Below are 22,315 nucleotides of genomic sequence, written 5' to 3'. Positions count from 1 at the left end.
ACAGGGAATGAGTCTGCTTCAGTGATCTTAAATCCTTTTAGACTAATTTGTGAGAGAGCAGAAAAATACTGTAGCTGGCACCTTTGAATCCAGCCTCCGAAAGGCCCAGAACCAGGTATTGCCAATTAAAGAGCCATTCGGATAATCATATCAAAGCAGATCGCTTTAGAGTCTTCTGATCACGCCAGGGCCTGTGCCTACAGAGAGAAGAACCCAAAGTTTGACTTCAGTGAGGGGGGAAAAAAGGGATTGGAGTGGCCGGGTCTCATCAGGGCCGAGGAAGTTGCAGGGAGTGGATTTCTGCGTTAGAATGTGGCATGCGTGCAGCCGGTGTGCGCTCTGCGCCTGGCGGCTGCCTCTGCATAGCCAAAGGCCATTTTCAGGAGCCTCTGGCCCCTCAGTCGCTGGCCTGCTAGTTAATTGCCACACGGACTTCATGACACATGGGCAGATAATATGACATTTTCGGTTTCTGTCACTAGCAAACGCCACAACGTTGCTTGCACTAGTTGCTAAGAAGCTGTCAGAAACCATTAGCAGTTGGCTAAAGTCGCCCTATGGCGTTTCCTCATAGCATCAGCAAAACGAGCATAAATCACCCACTGGAGCCTACTGCTATCCTAATGAGGCTGTAAGCTTGTTTATGGACTAGCATCATTTTTATGATTATTTCCACCTTTTCAGTTTGCCTTCATTTGGCGGCAGGAGAAGTCAGCTCCAGGAATGAAGTCACTGCTGACATTTTACAAATGTGGTTCGGAGCTGCTGCCTGCTGCCGTGTGGTCGGCCGGCGGTTCTCCAAGTTTGTTTAGTGATCTTAAAAATAAAAAAAGGAAATAAATCCTCCGGAGACCGCATGGAGGTGACTGTATCAAATTGCAGAGTGCATGGAAATGCTAAAGGTACAATTGACCATTTAGACTTTCCTCTGTGGTGGAGGCATTTCCAGATCAATTTTCAATTTTAGAAAGTGGAAGAGGTTAAACAATTTATTAAAATCTATGAAAGTGTTTGCTTTTAGAATCGTCTGTTTTATTATGCTCTTCTCCTTCCCCATCTTCTCCATTTCCCTAACTTGTGTCGGAAAGGAGCAGGGTTTATTGTTTTAGGCTTTTCTGAACATGCACCAGTATTTACACTGGATTGAAAGCATTTGCTTCCAATGAAAATCTTGTCTTAGATTACAACCCAGCAGTGTAATTTCCCTCCCAGATGGGAGTAAAGTAGCTGTATTTGCCTAAAAACAGTAGGAAGAACAAACTGTGCATTAAGCCAAGGCTGTTTTTGGCTTGAGCTAATGATGTAATAGAAACCTTTTATTCGGGAGAGGTCACTGCCAGGGACTGAAGGGGGTGATCTGGCTCCTGCTTGAAAGGTTTCTCCATTGTATCTACATAAGTCTTCACTTAAAAAATTCTGTTCCTAATGCTTCTGCTTTCATACAGCAGAAATAAACAGGAAAGGTTCTGGTGAGTGTTACACATGGAATGCAGAAAGCCTTCCTCTCCTAATGGAGTATATAATTCAGGTGCCCTCAAGGCACGCTTTCAGGAATTCTTTTGCCTGAGGTAATGGGAAGCTAAGGTTGCTTTAAGGCCTTGATTATCTATTGATGCACAAAGCTGGAAAAAAGTCATCTCTGCTGGATTATAGTAGATATTTCCATAAATTATCAATGAATTCTCTTCTAGGCAGGCACTAGGCATTGCTTGCTAAATTAATCTGAAGGGGTTTGAGAGGGATAAAAAGGCTATTTTTTTTTAAAGGTGGAAAACAATTGCAGAGAGGTGGTGAAAAACAGTATTGTTAGGTTATAAGCTTTTCATTTTTAATCAATGATCAAGTAATATGTTTCTTTTCCTTGGTTACCTTTTGCATATTGAAAGTGGATTAGCCCATTGAAATTTTAAATGCTGTTGAGTTGTTTTCTTTTCTCATGTTTCTTTAATGAATTGTTATTTTATATGGTAAATTGCTTCTCTGAATAAAAAGCCTCTTTAAATACTGGACTTTCAAAGAATTTATTAGGCAAATCCAAGGGGACTTCTCATAAAACACTTGGCTATGCAAATAGTGAGTTTGGTAGGTAGAAGGAGCACTGATTTAGGGATGTGGGTGTCTGGTGCAGCACAGACCTGGACAGCTCTGTCCCCTGCCACATGACCTTGAGCCAGTCATGGAACACAGCGCTTTCTCCACTGACATGGTGGCGTCTTTGGAGTTCCAGGTCTTCGTGATCTTTTACAGTGAGAACACAAGCTATGAGTCAGTGGAACTTTAACAAAATAGATGGATTTTAAATACCATAAAATTGTGGATTTTAAATTAATAAAATGTTAAACCCGGAAAGTTTTGCAAAAGTTTTGCGTTTGTGGCATATGCTGCAATAATAGTAGAAATGTTGGAAGTAGTCTGTTCTTCACCCAACAAAATTTTTAAACTTTAGCTCAGTACAAATCTGGGGAACTTTGTGGGGGAATGTGAGGGGGGGCACTTTTCTTTTTTCAGGGAAAGGGAGTAGGTCCCCTGAGGGAGCTGTTAAAAACAATTGATTTGTTGGAGCATAACTACCATAGATTAGACAGAAGAAAGTGAAATCAACCTAATAGAGAATTGTTTTTGCATGTAGACCCTAAATAGCAAAAATGAGAAATACAGAAATTCATGAAACTACCTAAATGAATCTAAGGCTTGTTCCAATGAGCAGTAACCAGGAAACTTGTCTTACCAAAGTATCAGGTTCTTTGGGCCACATGTATTGCTCTCCGATGACTTATTTGACCTAGTGAATGTGCTCTTGGGTGTATTTCTTACCTCATTGCTAAGCCTGGCTGCTATAGCTCTTTTATCTGGGCCCGGATCAACCTGTCAATTTCTAAAAGCCAGTAGCTTCCCTGAAGAGGTGGGGTGCCAGGTGAGAGCCGTGGCTCACTGGGGAAGGGTGTTTGACAGAAGCTAAGCTACTTTACAGCATGGTGGGTTTGGTCCATTGTTGTTTTCCCTTTTGACTTTGGTGCCAAGACAAAAAATACCTCCTTTCCATTTGTACCTTGTAACTTATTTTGGACTATATGATTATATGGGTTGAAATCTTCATTTTTTCTTATTAAATATGGCATTATAAAAGGAATTCTACATTTTTATTTGATTGTGTCCCAGAGCCAAAATATTTTCTAGAAGACACAATTTAAATGTAACAAAAATCAGTAGAAAAATAGGATCCAATATAAAGGAATATGTTAGCTGGTGACTTTTTAGTGAGAAAAATTTAAATCTAGAACAAATTTTAGAGACTGCCTTGATTATTAGTGTAATCCAATTCCAATTTACTGTTAATTTAGCATTGCTATATTTGATTTAAATAGTAATTGTTTTCTAGTTAAGAAACTATGTCAAGGGTTTTTCCCTTACTAAACTTGATGCTCTTTTTCTATTATAAGAAAAATTATATTCCAGTTGAAGAATTCCTTTGTCAAACTGCTTAGATGACAGATTACCTACATTTCCCCATCCTAGTTTAACTAGTCCTAAGATAGATCACTTGTGGAAATAGTTGGTATCTTAAATGCATCTTCTCACAAGTTGACATCAATGACTGTCTGTGGAATTTGAATACCCCAGCAGCTACAGCACTGCTGCTAATGATGGCCACCAGTTTGAACTCCCCAGTAAGAGTTACACTTAACCTGGCTCAGCTATGTGTATTGGAATAATTACCATGGCAACAAAGCCACTAAAGAGATTGGATATTTCCCTCCATTCCCTTTGACCTTTAGCACTGTTCTTTGGAAGTTCTTTAGACCTGACTACTTTTGAGTGCAGGCCTTGTTCTTTCTCTTTGTCTTGAAAAAAAACCCAAAAACAAAAACATAACAACAGTACCAAAGAAACTATTAATCATTTCAATTGCTCTTTTGGTTTTGTTTATATCCAAAGGCATTCTATTTGAATAAAGCATGTCAAGGTAGCATCAGTCAAAATTTGATTCACTATGTTTGCAGGTGATGGCTTGGACAACAGTGTAGCTTCCCCCAGCACAGGTGACGATGATGACCCTGATAAGGACAAAAAGCGTCACAAAAAGCGTGGCATCTTTCCCAAAGTAGCCACAAATATCATGAGGGCGTGGCTGTTCCAGCATCTAACAGTAAGTGGATTCTAAATGACATATGTAAACTAAATATGGACAATGAACCAGTTTTGATTAAAAGAAAAATGAGAAAAAAGTGATCCCTCTGGACTTGGAATATTTCATAAGTCACTGTGTTCCCACAGTTTGTACGAAAGTGTTAGCACTTGTTTCTTAGATACATACCCCAAGTGAGAAGTTTTATTTGAAATTCACTATTGCAATTTTATTAACTTTTGTAAGCTACAAGGTTTAGGAGTTCATGTGCACTTATGATTTTAAGTATGTATGTCAATGATGTTGCTTTTCTAAGTGTTACCCTTCAGTGTTTAGAATCAGCTCCTACTAAGAAGAAAGTAAGACAAACCCCAGAGAGAAAGACTTAATATCTTCCAGTGGTATAGTGGACCTTTATAGTGAATGGTCCACAAAAATTTAAATCATGTTGCAATGGCAAGATGATCACATAATTTGCTTTTAAGTGGTTTGAATGCACTGGCTTCCATTACAAAACATTTGTGTGAGTCAGAGCTCCATAGTGAAAGTTGTCCCTGTATTTAGAACTATAAAGGAAAACAGCAATATAGAGTCAGCTCTTCCTGTATAGTCCCTGGTGACTTTTCAAGCAGAGTAACAGTTTATATTGTCTGTGTGAGTATTGCTGTTTTCACTGCAGGAATTCTCCTGGAGATGTGAGAAACTGGAGATTTGGGGCTTTATGCCACCGGGGGATTTGTTTTGTTTGGTTATTGTTCCGAATAAATTTCATGTTCAAAATATTTATAATAATAATATTTTGATGGATATTTTTATAAGTGCATACTGATTTCATGGGACGAAGGAAGAAGGCAAAATGAAAATTTATGGATAAAATAATATTTTAAAAACCAGCAAAATTGTTGACCAGGAGGGTCGATATTAGGGACAAAGGATGAATTTAGACAGATTGTGGCATAGCTAACTAGATGAATGAATGCTTAAAACTCTTGAGTTGTTTTTAATGTCAGGAGAAAAATCTTTTATGTTACTATTTTTAGCCTAGTTTGTTTTTCTTAAAGTTATCTTTTTCTTTAAATATCGTAGTTAATTCTGCATTGTTATAAACATGTCCTTTACCCTCATACCCTGGCTCACTTTCAAAGCCGTGTTCCTCAGTGAGTCGTTCTGGTACAGGGAGACAAACTCAGGGGACGTCTGAAGGCCACATTGGTTCTGCTCCTCTAGATAAGAGCAGTGCCTCCAGTAACACTCAAGGGTGTAAAATAATCCAGATTTTCCAGCATCTGTGAATAAAATAAAAACTGAGAGTGGCAGGAGTAACCAAAAAAAAAAAAAAAAAAAACAAGCAAACAAATAGTTTCTTCCCTTCTGTTCTTCCCAATCATGATTCCAAACAGTAACTAGACTACACTGACAGTTTTTAAGTAAAATTTAGGGGTTGGTTAATGCTGGAAGTTAGTTGAAGATTTAGGTTGTGTTAGCTGTTAAGAGTTTAACATCACCTTAGGTTTACCTAAAATCTGATTTGCGTGCCATTACTTATCTAACACTTGTAGCATGTAGTAGATATTTTGAGATCTGCCCTGTGCAAATTTCCCATTGAGAACTAATCAACCACTAATGAACTGGGAGGGAAAGAGGACCAGGGTCTTGAGGGCATATCATGAAAAACAAATAAGTTGACATTTAGATAAGAAGTGACAATTGGTCAAAGGTGCTGATGCAACCATGCTGGTATTTCATCACCAGAGCTAACCAGCCAACCTACTTTGAGGAATGAGTTGGAATGACAGGATAAAATCAGGTTGTCTCTGAAGTCATTACCAAACCAGTTCTATTTCCTATACTAACAGAAAAAACGAATAGGTTTCTTCAGCCCCCATCTCAATCTGCACAGGAGCTTTGGCTTTACTTGAAACTGAGGTATCCCTGAATAAAATATAATCAAATATTGGTTCAGGCAGAATCAGGAGAGAGAGAAGCAAGTTATTTTATTCATCTGCCAGTTTTCCTGTTTACTAGGTCATATCCTTGTGGAAGACCCTTGCATAGAGCTATATGATTTTCTTAACAGAACAAAATAAACTTCCCAACAGCCAGAATGATTTTACCTGCATTGCAATGCTTCTGTGGACTGTGTGTTACAGGGGCAATTGTAATAGAAATTACTCATGAACTGCCTGATTTCTGGAGGTCTTCAGTTTTGAGGTCTTTGCTGGCCTATGCCACTGCCCTGGAAGGGGAAGCCCATTCATCCATGTCTCCTTGGCTTTCTTTCATAGAAGTTGCCTTGCGGTTTCTGTTGGGTATTCCTATCCTTCTTATCCACTCCATTGCCTTCTGCTCATATAGAGATATTGATAATCATAATGGTCTCTAAAAAGCTAATTGTTCTTATAACATTGTCTAAGGAGCAAAGTTAGGAGATTTGTTTAAATTTTTCACCCTTTTCCTTCCCCCCCCCCATGAAAAAGATTCCTCTCCTCTTCTCTAATTGCAAGAGCAAACACATCTCCAGTTATAAGAAATGCCCTTACCTTTTTTTGTTACCTTTCTTAAAGGAATGCAGGTAATATTTATAGTCAAGAGCTAATTCTAATAAATTCTATGGAAAAACCTATAACATTTAAAGAGAGCTATTGTTGTTTGTCTAAATGTAAGTAACTACTGACAACTCAGTACTAATCCTTTAGTAACTTTATTTCAAGTTCTGAGAGGTCTTCAGATATGCCCAATTCATTAGGAAGACTGTGTACAAATTTTAAATGATCACATTATTGCTATGTGATTAATGCAACTTATCTAGAAAATCCTGTCTGAAGTCTTGCTAGATATAAAAGAGCAATTGAAATTCTGGGCAGTTAAAACAATAGCAGTTACAATTTATTAGCAAATTGTAAACTAATCTTTTTTAAATGCCAAAAGGCATCTTCTGAAACATCACACAACTTTTTGAAAGCAAATTGCTATTTTTTCTTTTTAAAATAAATGGAACAATCCTTTCATTGGGTTTATTCAGTGAAAAAAATCTGCCCTTGAAAGGGCTTTAAAGCATTTCTGTGTTAGCGGAGTAGAATAAGCCCTGAACAAACAAACAAAAAAAAAACCAAAACAAAACAAAAAAACTTTCTGGATTTTCACCCCAGCTACATGAGAAGAAAAATGTGCTGGTCTGTAGTTATCCACAGGTAGATTTAATCAGTAGCACATTTTACTACTCCAAAGAGAGAACTAAAGCTGCCTTCTTGGACTCACAGTCTCTAAGCAAGCTAAACTAGACCTACTTGTATAGAATGAAAACAATAAAAGAAAAAGGAAACGAGTTTTAAACTTTGGTGATTATGGGGTAAGAGGAAATTTCACTGAGGTAAATTCCCGGCTTAGCCTAAGTTGAACATTTGCCAGTGTTGATAAGTAAAGAAGGTTTCTTAAAAGAAACTATTCCCTGGAATTGAAAAGAATGACTGACATGATTTAGATAATAAGAATTAGAAAGAAAATAAAAGCATTTATTAATAGAATAGAAATGCTTTCATTTGCCCGAAGATAAATTATTGATTTAAAAATTAAATCAATTAAAAAGTGCTTTATATTCGCGTATGAGTCACTCTATAGTCACAGTCAGTTCAGGGGCATATGTCACGTCAAAGTTTCTTTTTCCTTCTTGAAGGCATTATTCCAACTGTAAACATAACCTACTATGTCATAGTGCTTAAGCTGGATGTGTTTTGTATATTATCGGTTCTTTTGTTACATAGTGTTACAAACATATGTGACTAAGGGCTTAGTGAAAATGAGGAAAAGGAATAAATGCAATGTTTAAGGTAAAAATCAAGGGTCGTTTTTTTCTTTGCTGTTTTCCTACCCTATCATATTGCAGTTTTAAGTATAATCTAAATAGAAAAGCAGTTAATGTGGTTCTTCTTTAAAATATGCAGTGACTATATTTTCCTGCATATTGCCACTGTGTGTCCCAGGATTACTGGAAGTTAGGGAGGGTGGAAGTAGTTAAAACACATACCTACAGATTCAGGTGAAGAAAGCACTGGAGGGTCAGTACTTGTCATTGACCAGTAGGAGAGGTGATCCTCAGGGTGAACTGGGGAAGGTGACCCTGAAGGCGAATTGTGGATTTTCATTCACATTTTCTCTCTCACTCCCCATCTTGAGGATCCCATTAGGTTAAGCTTTACCATGGAGACAAAGTTTGTTCCTAAATCATATACACATATTTGCTATGTGTTTTTGTTTCATTTCCTTTCTTTTTGTGTGTGTGAACTTCTAGCCTGGAAAATATTTTTTGTGTGTGTGTGTGTAGCCAACTTTATGTCTTGATTTCTGATTTATAAGACTTTCCTCTCATTGTGGATAAAGCCAATGTGAGGGGTTGTAGAATCTTCCAGGTTGAGAATAGCGTTTCCATAGAAACACTATTAGATGAAAAGTGCCCTGCGGGTCCGCCACTCTAAGGACGGAGTAAATGGAACTGAATTGGGAATTGAATGCTCTGGAAGAGACAGATGTTGTTTCATTGGTTTTACTTTTAGTAACAAGATCTGTTGGAGACATCTTAGTGTCATATCTCTCCTTGCAATTTTGGAAGAATTACTTGTGAAACACTATGAATTATTGCGATGAAAAAGTACATCTAATTGGTATCCAGATAATCCATTCTGTTGATCAAGGTTAGTGAAAGGTCAAGAGGCAGGTAGAAGGACCTACAGGTAGGCATGTAGGTAGGTAGCAGATGGAATTTTCTCCTCTCCTCCCATCTCTGTTTCTCTCTATCTCCCTCACCTCTACACTCTGCCAGTTTTTACAGTGAATATTTTTATTGTGCCTTCCGGGCTAGAATCCTTCATCTGCCTGTCCTAAAAGATGTGGGGGCAGTTCCAAGCAGCCGGTAGGACAGGACAACTATATTATCACTTTCTTGCCTGAAATGTCAATCAGGGTAATACAAAGGCTTTGAGGAAGGCAGTCCCTTCTTCAAATCCATCCTAACCTACTTTCATTGTCACACGTCCGAGCCAGGGAAAGTGGTTTGTGGAGATAACAGGTAACTTTGATTCCGTCTTCACTACATGTTACCTGCTGATAAATTATTAATTATTAATTATTAAATTAAGGCACTTGAAAACTAGTATGAAGAAGTGAGAAGATTTTTTTCCTTTCAGATGTCCATGTACCCTATCAAAAATCAGCTCTTTTAAATGTTTAAGAATATCTTTATCGTTACTACTTTTTCACATTTGCCTTCATCTGTGACCAAAGTGCGGCTTAGCTGAAACTAACCCAGGCTCAAATGACAAAACCCTCTAAATTTTAAAAGATCTCTGCTACTTTGAAGGTAGCAGATTTCAACTTTGCTGAGATAAGGTCCCTGACTAGTTTTCACCCAAGTGGGAATTATCTGTCTCAGGGGGAAAATGGAGTAGATTGTTTAATTACTTGAGGGGAATACTGGAATGCCCTAATTCTTCTGTGATACACATCATATAAACTCTGCTTTAATAATGAAGCGGGTGGTTTCCAGATTCTGGGGCAACTGCCTTTTTCTTTTTCTTAGCTGGTTATTGAAATCCTAATGGGATGGGTGATGAATTTTCTTAGGTCAGGTAAACTGAAAAGGCTACAGCTGGAATTCTTCACCCAGAAGAATCGGAGTTAATACTAATGATCATTGTGAATTAGAAGATCAAAGGGGAAGCATCAGCCTGTTCTCCACGTTGTTGCCCCAGAGGCCATTAGTGACCTGGCAAAGCTCTCTCCCAGCCTGCTAGCACCTCCTTCTCCTTGCCCCAGCCTTTCTTCCCCACTCGCAGCCATGCACCTCTGACCTGGGGTAGTCACAGTCACTTGACAAGGAGGCATGGGGGAAAAACAATCAAAAGTAAAAACAAAAGTCCAACTTTAAAATGGCCCATTTACCCAGATACATAGGACTTCTCAACAAATGGGCTCTGACTGGGACTCTGTTACTTTTGGGGTGTCACTGAGATTTTTGTGAAATCAATGGTTTATTCGTTTCACTGATGGTTGTTTCACTATAAAGGGACTTTGGTTGAGTCTAGCTGGCAATTTATCAGAGCATTCTAAAATTTTTCTTTTGTTTCCCAGGCTAAGATAAAAACACACAATAGTTTGGTTTTCTGGTATACTCTTAACTGGGCTAATTGAATAAAGGATTATGTGTCCACAAAGGAAAAGTGCCCACAAAAGTGCAATTTATTAAGTTGTCGTTGATGCACATAACTGTTTGAACACTAGCCAGCCATTTATACTTCAAAGCGTATTATCAATATCGTGTCTTCTTTTTATTTCAATTGGTGACAATATATTTTTAAAGATGAAATATCTAAGTTGGTCAGTGAAAATACGACTGCTTCTCCTCAATTTATCGTTCAGGTAAAAGCTGGAGTAGCGCACATACATGCGGGAGTGCGTGTATGTTTTCGTAACTAACTCAACCCAACCCTTAGGAGTTTGGTTGGCTAAGTTTGGCTCTTTACTTTCTCAATGTTTAAGATTCCTAGTGAAGATACCTTGCCTTAAAGAATGGAGGTTTAACTGAGGGAAAATCAGATGGTTTTATATTAGAAAGGATTACAGTGTTTTGAGTTTTTTGTTTGTTTGTTTAGTTGGCTGTTTTGCCAGTAGAAGTAAATCTACATAGCATGGAATTTAGGATATTTTGTTTCACTCAACTGGAAACATCCACATCATATCTCAGTCTTTCTCATTAAAGTGTGAGTATGACAGTGTGAGTATATTTGTCCCTATATACTTGGGCAGTTTTCTGTAAGATAACCTCAACCCCTGCCATCTATGAATTTTAGTAGGAAAAACTGGTCGATTTTACTTCTTCTAATCCCCTGCACAGCTATGTTCAGGACTCTAATTTTTCTGTTTCTGGCTGATGCAAGACCATGCCAGAGGGCAACCAAATAGTTGAGACTGCTTTGCAATGGTCTGTTGCTTGGATCACAAAACCCTCTTGGCCATGCCCAGGCTTATCTCTGATAGATTGAATGCCATGGGGTAGCAAAAAATACTTTATTGATGCCTCAAGATAGTAATGATAGTGATTGGGTGGATTCACATCAAAATGATTGCCCCTGACAAGAGCATTGATGTTTCAGTATTGCTTGTCCCTTCTTTGCAGAGTCCTGAGCCTGGTAAAGTCGGTTCACCTCAGTGGACTTGATACTCACCTCAGTGTATCAAGAGCCAGAGAGCTTGTTCAAGAACTCAGATAAGGCAACTCTTTCTTGGTGGGCCAGTGAAGAGCCATCAGGAGCAAAGGAGTGGCTGAAAGGGTTATGCCACGAAATATTCTAACATTTTAAATACCTTTTAGTCCTTCTTTTTTTCTTGCCATTGAAAAATGCTTTTACTCAGCAAATTACAGCCCAGTGAGCATGGGTCCCGATACAAAATGTATTTCTCTATCTAAAGAAAAGGTAGACCTTAAATAACTTGAGGTTACAAATGCAAATATCCTAAATCATTGATATTTAAGTGAGATAGAAATGACTTAGGTTTGTATTTTAGAAATATTCTGAAATAGAGATCTTTGGTAACTATTTGAATTTGAATGTCCTGCTGGCATTATCTCTTCCCAAAATATGGAGTAATATATATGAACGTAATCTTTTAGCTGTCTTTGCATTTCGGTTCTTAATATTCTGTGGTCAGTTTTTATCAGTCTCTGCATTAACTTTGTTGCTGGTATCGCTGCAGTACCCATGGGACACAAATGACCCTGAGAATTCGGTGTCCCTAGGAAGTTTTGGGAATGTCCAAAGGCCAGGAGATGTAGTTTGTTAAGTGAGCAGTCCTGCTAAGAAAGATCAAGAAGATCATTTCTATTGCAGTTTATAGAAGTTTAGGAATAATTCTTGTCTATTATTATTATTTTTTTTAAAAGCCAGTTTCCAAACTTCCTGTGAAAAAAACTTCACAAAAATGACTTGATTTCATTTGAAAAAAAACAAAATGATCACCTCCCACATACATGTGACTTTTACTGTGTTTTTAAATATCGAGCTATTAATTGCTTGGCCATTTTGACATTGGATCATTCTGTTTTTTTAACAGCTGAAGAAAAGAATTGATCAAAAGGCTAAATGAAAATGTAATATGTATCTGTGTGGTGCTTTATAGTTTAATATTTTCACATACACTGGATTGTTAACACAATCTTGTGAGGTAGGCAGGAAACAAAAATGAAGTTTAGAGAAGTTAATGATTTTTTTCTCAAGGTCAAAAGCTAGGAACTGTCTGAGCTAGAACCAGGATCTCCTGACTTGAATTTCCATGTGCTTTCTACCACATTGCCTCTCAAAGGCGGAGCAAATCAAATCGCATTGTGGGAGTTCACAGGTATAATTATAATCTCATTCTATGAGCTAGCTAATTAGTATTTTTTAAAAAATAAAAATATGAGCCAGAAGGCTTGGCATAAAACTTCATAATGCAATCTGAGGGTTATTAGTAACTAGGGGCCAAGGATGGTCCTTTCCTATCTGGATTCTTTTTCCAGACGTATCTGCTCATAAAAAAAAAAAAAAGGCAAAGAAAGCTACAGCTATTGATGTTTTGTGACAATCTTAATAATTTCTGCATTGTTAGAATTTCAGATTTTAAGCATTGTTTAACTGCTCCTCCTTCCTTACAGCAATATACAAATCTCTACCCCTGTCTAAAAATGTCTGATAGTGGTTTGGGGGTGAAGCGTTTTTCCTCATGCAAATCCTAACTAAACCTTCTAACACAGAATTGAGCTCCTTGAAGGTTTTTTTTTTTTTTTTGCCTGTCACGTGGCCAGGACGCCAAAGAGCTATGTCTTTAATTTGCTTTATGGAGATAGAGGATACTGCTTATGCAGTCCCGATTACTCTTGAAACTACAATCCAACTGTCGTTTCTCAGCAAAGAAGGCTGCTAAACCCTGGAGAATTAAGCCTCCGCTCTGGGTATGACACCGAGGTCTGATCATTTTAAAGCTAGTAATAACCAGAATCCTAAAATTCTTATGAATAAAATGTAATTTTAGTAATGTTTCCATAAACAGTGGTAATGGTGGCATTTTAGTAGGCAGTGACATTAGTCACATCGAAATTGTACCACATTGGCTTTTAAATTACTCCACCTGTCTGTATGAATAGAATTTTCAGTGTAAAAGCAGAGAGACAGCTGCTGCTAATGTCTCCTTCTCCCTGTGCAGATAATGCTGGCAAATCTACATGCATAAAGGACTGGCTTGCGATGTAAAACGGTACCTGACCCCGCTGGCTCCTGAGCTACAAAGCAATACCTTTAATTACCAGTGGCTGTGTTTAGTTGTTGATATAAAAATGTCGGCTTCCAGGAGTGTAACCTCAGGTTCACTCCCTCTAGTAATGTCACCCACCGTACAATCTTTTTCTTCCACCCACATCCGTAATTCGATGGGTGAGCATTTGTCTTGATGTGTTTCAGAAACATGCAAGGCATTAATACTTAAAAGAAAAATACCTAATTCTGTATGAACTTGATGGATGATCTTTCCGTTTGAGAACTTTTAAAGATGAGTGGAATTTGGTTCCTTCTTTCTAGCCAGAATAGAAATATGGCATGCCGTATGTACCTTCAAAGGGCTTAGCATCATTCATCTAATACAAATACAGGTTCTTCTGTGAAGGTCACAGGTAGGCATTTCATGTAGCAGGAAGGGTAAAGCATTGAGGGGTTTGAGAATACCAGGTTTTTTAACTATGTGCCCATGTTTCCTCTTGACAGATGATGAAGTTTACTTTCTGGAGAAGCCCATGTGTTCTTAGCCTTTTGGCAAGGGTTCTATTGTAGCAGCTACATTGAAATGAGCATGGGTCAGACAAGGGGATGGATCCTCCTGCTGGAGATGCCTGTTGCCAACAATGTATTTGGTGAAATGGTAAATAGAAGATATACTTGTCTGGCTCATTTGCAGGCATTCTTTCTGACTTCTTTCACACAACTGGTGTTTTCGTGTTTAATTTAACAAGGAGTGAGTAGTAAATGAAAGCTGCTGCCTGAAATCCCACTGTGAGCGTGTTTTGCACTTGGCTCCCCAGTGACAAGGCAATTTGTGAAATTATGTGATGGAGTAATTAGATGAAGCCAGGGCTCCTGATTGTTGCCATGCATATGTGGCGAGGGTTTGTTGGGAAGAGGGAGAGGGAGAAAAAAAAATAGATTATTACTCTGGCAAGTTGGCTCAAAGCTTCTTCATTTATTTGTAAACAGAATATTTAGTGACCGCATAGGAAGTAGCTGTAATCACCAGCTCATAAAGAAACCACAGCAGAGCTTTTGGATTTTTGCAGAGTGCTCATGTAAAATTTAAGCTGGGAGGCAGAATCCCTGTTAATGTAATTAGGATCTAATTTACCACCCTTTGCACACAGATGTAATAATGTCTAGATATTTATTCTATCTTTAAGCACGTTACATATACCTCAGTGCAGCAGTTACTGAACAGAAACAGGTGTGAGCACTTTCCTAATTCGTTTTTACACTGTAAACACATAGCAATTTAAGGGAAATATTTACCAAAAATGAGGGGAAGGAATGTCTGCAAATGAGGCAGTAATGGACAGTTGCCCTTTATGTACTGATGGATTTCTCAATGGTTAAGTAAATTAAAGCAAATGCTAGAAAAATCAATAGGCCAGCATAGTCTTGGTTTTGCCTCATAGACTTCGGGACAGAATGACAGATGTGGTGTCTATGACCCATTTAAGTATTAATGCTTGAAAAACTGCTTCTGCATGCAAGGTTGTAGGCTTAGAAACATTCTGCTATATTAAATTACAGACAATAATATTTTTAAGTATATGTGGAATTTATATGTTTCAGTTAGGTTGTTCTTATGTGTTACATTTATACTGGAAGATTAGTTGCTTAGTTGTTGCAATAGCACCATAAATCAGTTTTGAATGTTCCCACACGGAAACATCTTCATAAGGCTGTAGTTGGAAGGTGAAGATGATGTATTTTGAGCTGACGTGTATGGTAAACTGAATATGCTCAATAACACTCTATGTGGAAACCAAATTAAATTTAATTAAGGAGTAGATGCTCAGAGCCTTTGGAAAAAAATCTGTAAAATAGCATTCAAATGTGGCATTGTAATTCAGTTAATCTCCAGGGCTACAAATGCTGTATTTTACATTTTAGCTAACATGGGTAACATGTCACCTAGGTCCACTGTCCCAGCATTTGGAATCATAGGGCTGGTCTGACGTTCTAAGTGGTCGGTCCTGACTCTGAAAATGGGAAGGCAGGCCTTTTGGTGTCACCACAGAGTGTTAGTTTTTCCACCCATTGTTCCCAATCCCCAAAATTCATCACCAACTTAAAGAGAAAGAATTCAAATCCGGTCATAATGTTGGTTTGTTGACCACTGGAGACAGGCAGACAAGAGTAACAAGGCCAAATGTACTTGAGTGTCAGAGACCAACGCTGGTTTTCACAATCAAAGTAAGATGGGGCATTGAGTTAATATTATTCTGGTAATTTGGGGAGAAGGTGCCTTTTGTTGGAAAGTGCTGTGGTGGCTTTGAGGTGTCCTGTTTTCCTTCTTGCGCTGACTGAACTTAGACAATAATTGCCCGACTTCCTTCTTTCCTCGTGACAAAGCAGACACTGTCCAGCCTGCCTCTGGGTTTTGAAAATCGGTATGTCAAGGTGATGTTGTGATAAATCAAATCATTGGAAACATTGCTAGGTTGATATGACAGAGAAGCAGAATGATTGTTTAGGTTCTAAATAGAAGAGTTTTTTAAAAGTTTTATTTTCACATAGTATAGCATTAATATGTACAACATTTCTCTGCGTTGGTATCATGAGATTTAACAATGTACGCATTTGGAGATTTAACCGAGGTCTAAACAGTAACTTTAAAAACTGAATGTCTACCGTCTAAAAAAATCAGAAAATGGACATTACTACAGAATTGAAGATTGTTTTGCTTCTTTTAAAGCAGTGCTTCTTCAACTTGAGCATGCATTCAAATTATCTGGGCATCTTTTTGTAAATGTAGATTCTGATTCAGAGGGTGGAAGCCCAAGATTCTGCATTTCTAACAAGCTCACAGGGATGCTCATGTTGCTGGTCTGCAGACCACACTTTGCATAGCAAGGATCTCAGGAACACAAGCAAGATGACATTTTATTTTATTTTTTATTTTATTTTATTTTTTTTTTTTTTGAGACAGAGTCTCACTCTGTTGCCCAGGCTAGAGTGAGTGCCGTGGCGTCAGCCTAGCTCACAGCAACCTCAAACTCCTGAGCTCAAGCGATCCTCCTGTCTCAGCCTCCTGAGTAGCTGGGACTACAGGCATGCGCCACCATGCCCGGCTAATTTTTTCTATATATATTTTTAGCTGTCCATATAATTTCTTTCTATTTTTAGTAGAGGTGGGGTCTCACTCTTGCTCAGGCTGGTCTCGAACTCCTGAGCTCAAAGGATCCGCCCACCTCGGCCTCCCAGAGTGCTAGGATTACAGGCGTGAGCCACCGCGCCCGGCCAAGATGACATTTTAAATGGAAACATGATTGCTTTTCTCCATCTTTGATTTTTTTCCTCTGATTTTGAAACTTAACCCATTATTTTTATCCTACTAGTTGGACAAAATGTGTTGTTTTTCCTCTCTATATAAGAACTTCCTTTTGAATATCACTGAATTTTCATTGGGTCTCTCAAATACTCCAAAAGCTTCTGATAGACCAAGGACTCTGCAGAAAGACAGACTGTTTCTTCTGAGCTTGTTGACAGTGCACTTGTGTGTTCAGGGTGGATGGGAAGGGAGTTCTGAAGGTCGAGTGACACAATGTTGTGGTTCACCTCCATCTAGCTTCAGTGCTCTGGTGACAATGCGCAGTGATGGAAGTTACCATGGGGTGAGGGCAGTGTGTGCGGTGGTTGTGCTAGCTCTGGCCCTGCAGATCTGATAGCCTTTGTCAATAAGAAAGTAACAGAATCACTAACTACAGAAACAATACACAAGTCTAAGGGAGAAGTGCTTTTGTGCCTCATACTTTTCAGCAACTTTTTGTCTGCTCCAGGAAATCCTTTTGTACTTCCACTGCCATGTGTACTTTATCTGCCATGGGCATTGTCACGTTCAAATTTTGCAGCACCCTGGAAGGTGAATTTGTTTTCTAAAGTGAACATCTGAAAAGTCTATTTCCTCTGGTTTGGCCAAGATCTAAGGAATTATTATAAGCAGCACATACCTATTAATCATTGCTTAGCAGGTAAATTCTCTCACTCATTAGAGTTCACATGCTGGATGTAGTTTCTTGAAATTAGGTCATTTATTTTGGTCTAAGTCATTGAGGATCAAAGGTCATAAGGAATCCAAAAGCCATTAGTCAGGGTTCTTTTCTGGACCCCTTAGATGTCATTGTACGAGTCACCCATGGCAGGCTGAGCCTGGCCTGCTGTCAGGGAGCTGGCAGGGTGCCGACTTTCTTTCCAGTTTGCATAGATAAAAAGCAGAGCAGCCACTCTTGGAATTGCTGTAAAAATAAGCTTACATAAAATCTCCATTTGAAATACAGTATGTGTGTGCCCCTGCATGCTTTCTCTTCTGGAAGCCACAGGAGCTAGAAATCAAAATTAGGGAGAGAAGGGAGGCATGCATCTGATGGCATTGTAGACTATTCTTTGTTTTGGTGCAGGCATTTATAATTTATTATAAATTTAGTGAAGAGCCAAATTTTCACAAAGAATTGTAATGACATACCAAGCATTTCAATTTACTAATATAAAATAAAAAATAAAAGTGTGTGTATGTGTATCCCCTTTTGATAAGATTGAAGTACCCTTGGCAGTAATGAGTTTATGTATATCAGAAGTGGTGGGCAAGAAAGGTAGTCAAGTCAACTCATTTACTTCCCCCAGTGAGCCCATACCTTGAAGTGAAAACATCATCAATTACCAAACCGACAGGTGACCAGGACTTACTTCCTGAAAATGGTTCGTGTTGGGCCAAAAACCAAGAGCATTCAGCAATATTCATCGCTTGAGTGTTCCAGATAGACTGAGTACATTGTGGGGTGAATTTCTAAGGAAAAAGGCCAAATATACATGCATGAAACAACATACATTGAATTTTCAAAAATCAGACTACAAACAAATGTCTACTTTGATTTTAAAAAGTTGTTAATTATTAAATAGTTAATTTACATGTGATCCTACAATTCATAATTGTATCCCCATTTTACAGATGAAGAAAATGGGACAGAGAAGGTTGGCAATCTAACAGAGATCTCAGGGCACAGTAAAGCAGAGCCTAGAAAAACAAATTCAGGGCCGTAACTTCAACCTCCTGGAGCTCGCCACTTCCATACCCTGACATTTAAAATTATGACTTGTTATTGCTCTTGGAATTGTCTTGCACAGGTAGTTGACTAGAACTGATAAGAATTGAGGTAGAAGTCCACATGACCTCACAGAGCCGTACCTTTGCTGCAGTTATCCAAGAGTAATTACAACTGCTCTATGGTCACCAGAGCTGTGAGTCCCTTGGATATGTCCTGTGCTGTCCCTAGAGATCTCTGTGGCTCTGATACCTGAATGCAATAAGAGCAAGTTTGTGTCTCTCTCTCTCTCTCTCTCTCTGTGTGTGTGTATGTATGTTGGGGAAGAGAGGAATTATGCTGGCATTAGGGCTCTTATCTAGGAATACCTTATGCTGTTTGGTTTGTGGGGAGGTGGCTAAAATAGTCTTCATGATGTGATGACCTAATCCCACCATACAACAGGAAAAAACAACTTGTAAACATGTTTGTTATTTTTTCCCACCATAAATCATGGCTAAACTTAAAGGCACATCTATTCTTATCTTTGAATTACAACATAAATGGGGTAATTTCTTTGCAAGTAAGTTCAAATGCCTACTATGTGCAAGGAACCATGCACATCAGGAGCTTTCTCAGATCTTTGAAAAGAGCATAGATCTAATTGGTGGTAGAGTTTGCAGAAAGAACTGGAATGAGGAAACAGGCAACAACTACAACAGTTTAGGTGAGAAGGTTGTGTTGGCCGGGTGCGGTAGCTCATGCCTATAATCTGAGAACTTTGGGAGGTCGAGGCAGAAGGATTGCATGAGGCCAGGAGTTTGAGACCAGCCTGGGCAACTCAGCTATTTGTTGAGTGTAGTGGTGCCTGCCTGTAGTCCCAGCTACTCAGGAGGCTGAGGTGGGAGGATCACTTGAACTTGGGAATTTGAAGTTGCAGTGAGCTGTGATTGTGCTGCCACACTCTAGCCTGAGTGACAGAGTGAGGCCCTGTCTCTAAAAAGGAAGGGAGGGGAGGCAGAGGAGGAGGAGGAGGTTGTGCTGTGGAAGTATAAAGAAATGGATAGGTGAGGGATAGGTGGAAGATATTTTTCAGGTAAATCTGGCACCTCATACACAGAAGCATTCATTTGGTTACTGCCACAGAAACTAGAGATGCACATGGGGTCGTGGGCCCAGAGGGTGCTGAGAGAGAAGAGGAAGTCAAGGGTCAAGGGCAGAATCTGGGTGCTGCCTGCTTCTGAGGGCCATCTGGAGGGGAAAAAACCTAAAGAGAAAGAGAGGAGCAGGCAGGGAGGTCTTCTGTCAAATATGGGGTTGGGTGAATTGATCTCTGGGGTCCCTCCCAGCTCCAGCACTTTACTATTCTAAGAAAACGAAGAAAGGTACAATGGTAAGAAAGTCAAGGAATCCACTCCTTGGAATGAATCCACCATGGCCCCCAAACTGGGTCCCCTTGCCGTTGTCATCTCCATCTCAGTTCTTGGCATCACCACAAACCCAGAAGCTCCCAGCGGGAGCCGGAAGGTCCCTTCTCCTTCCCCTGCACAGGTGGTTGCTCACTCCCTGAGGCCCATCAGCTTTCCCTTCTGCTTGCTTGTCTCTTCTCTCATCCCCGTCCAGTCCCCCTGCCACTGCCCCAGGGCAGGCCTCCATGTCTCCTGCTTTCTCAGTTCTTTCCTCAGCCTCCCCGCCTCTAATATTGGTGGCTTACAAACCATCCCTCATTTTGCCACCAGAGCAGTTTCCTTAAAACAAAACTTGGCCAAGTCCCCCTCTACTTAAAATCTTTTGATAGTTCCCTACTGCCCTTAGAGTACAAGCCAAACCTCCTTGGTGCGCCATTCAAGGCCCCTTCCAGGTCACACCTTGCTCCCTACACTGTGCTGCAGCCCAGCCTTGAGGCTTACAGTTCCCCACAGGTGCTGCTGGGTCCTGTCCTCTGAGCCCCTTCACACGTTGTTCCCTCATCCGGCATATGTAGCCTCCATGACCCTTTCTCCACTTGTACACTCTTCTCTGCATCCTTTACACCTTATTGCCACTGTCACTGTTTGGGAAAGCCATTCCTTTATCTCGCCAGGAGAGAAGATATGTCTTCTGCCAGCAGACCTATCACACCTTGGTGACACTCTGACATCACAGGAGCTGTTTATTTCTGGGCTGCCTCCCTATCTAGTGGTCGGGATTTAATCTTTCCTCTCTACATCTTCAGAGCCATGTCATAGATGCTTCATAATGTTTATTGATCAAAGGAATGAGTAAAGTTTCAAAGCAGAAGTGACCAAACCCTGGGAGTTTTATGGAATAGAAGGGCTGGGAAAGGTCCTGGTACAGGGGTTAGGGTGTCATTAGTGACTTTTGAAATAGCCATTTAAGGCACTGGGAGGAGAAAGAAGTTGTGTCACGAGGTGTATGGTGATACTGCCGTAGAAGTAGCAAGGGCAGACCCTTTTGCAATCACTTGAGGAAACATACTAAAGGATACAGTTTGGGCAGGAGTTCAGCAAGTGGTAACTAGAAGGGTAGATTTTTCTTTTCTTTTTTTTAATATTAAAAAGAAGGGAGATTTGAATATGTTTACACACAAAATCAAATTCAGCTGTCTTTCATGGAATTGCTACTATGTTCCATGCAATTTGTTAATTCACAGCCTAATTACTTAGGCAATAGAGAAGGAACCTTTGAAGATAAAAGTAGAGAGGGACTGATTAATGGAGCAAGGATCATGGGCAGACTGCCAGCGCAGGGGTGCCGGTGGAGAGCGTGGTGGATGGCGTCTCAGAATAAGACCATAGCAGTGAGTGTGAATCAGGAGAGAAAGAAGGCAGCAGAGATTTAGAAACGGAGAAGGGTGCCATTCTCCTCCTGGATCTTTTAGCAGACCAGAGGCAAAGTCTGATGCATGTCCAAGAAGTAGGATTAGGAGCTGGAGGAGGATGGAAGTCATTTGGAAAAAAATTGCTGTTGGGAATGCAGTAGGTAGAGCAAAAAAAAAAAAAAAAAAAAAACAGACAGACAGACAAAAGTACTGTCCCAACAGAGTTGAGAATGTATATAGAAATAGTGCTAGACACCACATTGTGACCAAGGACTGACTAGACTTTTAACAGGCACATTTCATAATCAACCTCCTTTTCACATGCCAAAATTAAGGCAAAATAATGAATTCTTACTGGTTTTCCATAGGAAAATAATTACATTTTCAATTCCTTAAAAATTAGTACTATGGGGAAAATTCACGGAGCCCCAATCTCAGCCACTTAAGTTTGTATTATCATATGTAGGTTAGTGAACTCGAGATTGCATTAAAGGTTTTATCTCAGTTTTGGAGGAAGTTATCATGCAATTACTGTACATTATCTTTCAGTGCTGGTTGTATGAGAAGTTTGCAAACTTGTTATTGATAACCCTTCATGTGAGTTCAACAAAAACTGTACACATGCAGCTGTCTGCTAAGATAAAATTTTTTCTTGCCATGACAGTTGAGAGAAAAGGGGGATTTTAAATTTAATTAGAACAAAACCACACAACATTTAAAAATATTTGAGCAATTGCACAGGTTAACAGGCAAACAATCTCAGGTATGCTTCTGAAATCCTTCCTCTGTCAGAAGCCTCATTTTTAGCAATGAAGAGGGATGTCTGGGTTGGACAGATTCCTTTAGCTTCGTGAGTTGAAGTTAAATTGATCTTGACACTGCTCCAGAAGAGTCTACTATTGTCATTTTGGTTTGATGGTAAATGATATACACCTGGCTTCATGAAATAAAAAGGCACCCCACACCTAATGAACAGCTCATTGTCATACATAAAGAACAATCGGCTCAATGTGACCATCAAGTCACAAGTTGACTG

The 22,315-nt window shown here is 39.4% G+C and overlaps 1 protein-coding gene across 4 annotated transcripts in view; it reads left to right on the top strand.

The window, feature by feature from the left end:
* MEIS1 (Meis homeobox 1) overlaps positions 1 to 22,315 on the top strand; it is a 131,201-nt gene that overhangs the window by 68,798 nt on the left and 40,088 nt on the right. For all 4 annotated transcript variants that reach the window (XM_069494080.1, XM_069494077.1, XM_069494078.1 and 1 more), the window contains one exon: positions 4,002 to 4,147. In XM_069494080.1, coding sequence (XP_069350181.1) covers positions 4,002 to 4,147 — 146 coding nt within the window. The remainder of the gene's footprint in view (positions 1 to 4,001; positions 4,148 to 22,315) is intronic.

Source organism: Eulemur rufifrons, chromosome 19 (genome assembly GCF_041146395.1).
Source record: "Eulemur rufifrons isolate Redbay chromosome 19, OSU_ERuf_1, whole genome shotgun sequence".
In the NCBI taxonomy this organism is placed as follows: domain Eukaryota; kingdom Metazoa; phylum Chordata; class Mammalia; order Primates; family Lemuridae; genus Eulemur; species Eulemur rufifrons.
This window is presented reverse-complemented; position numbering and strand designations above follow the sequence as displayed.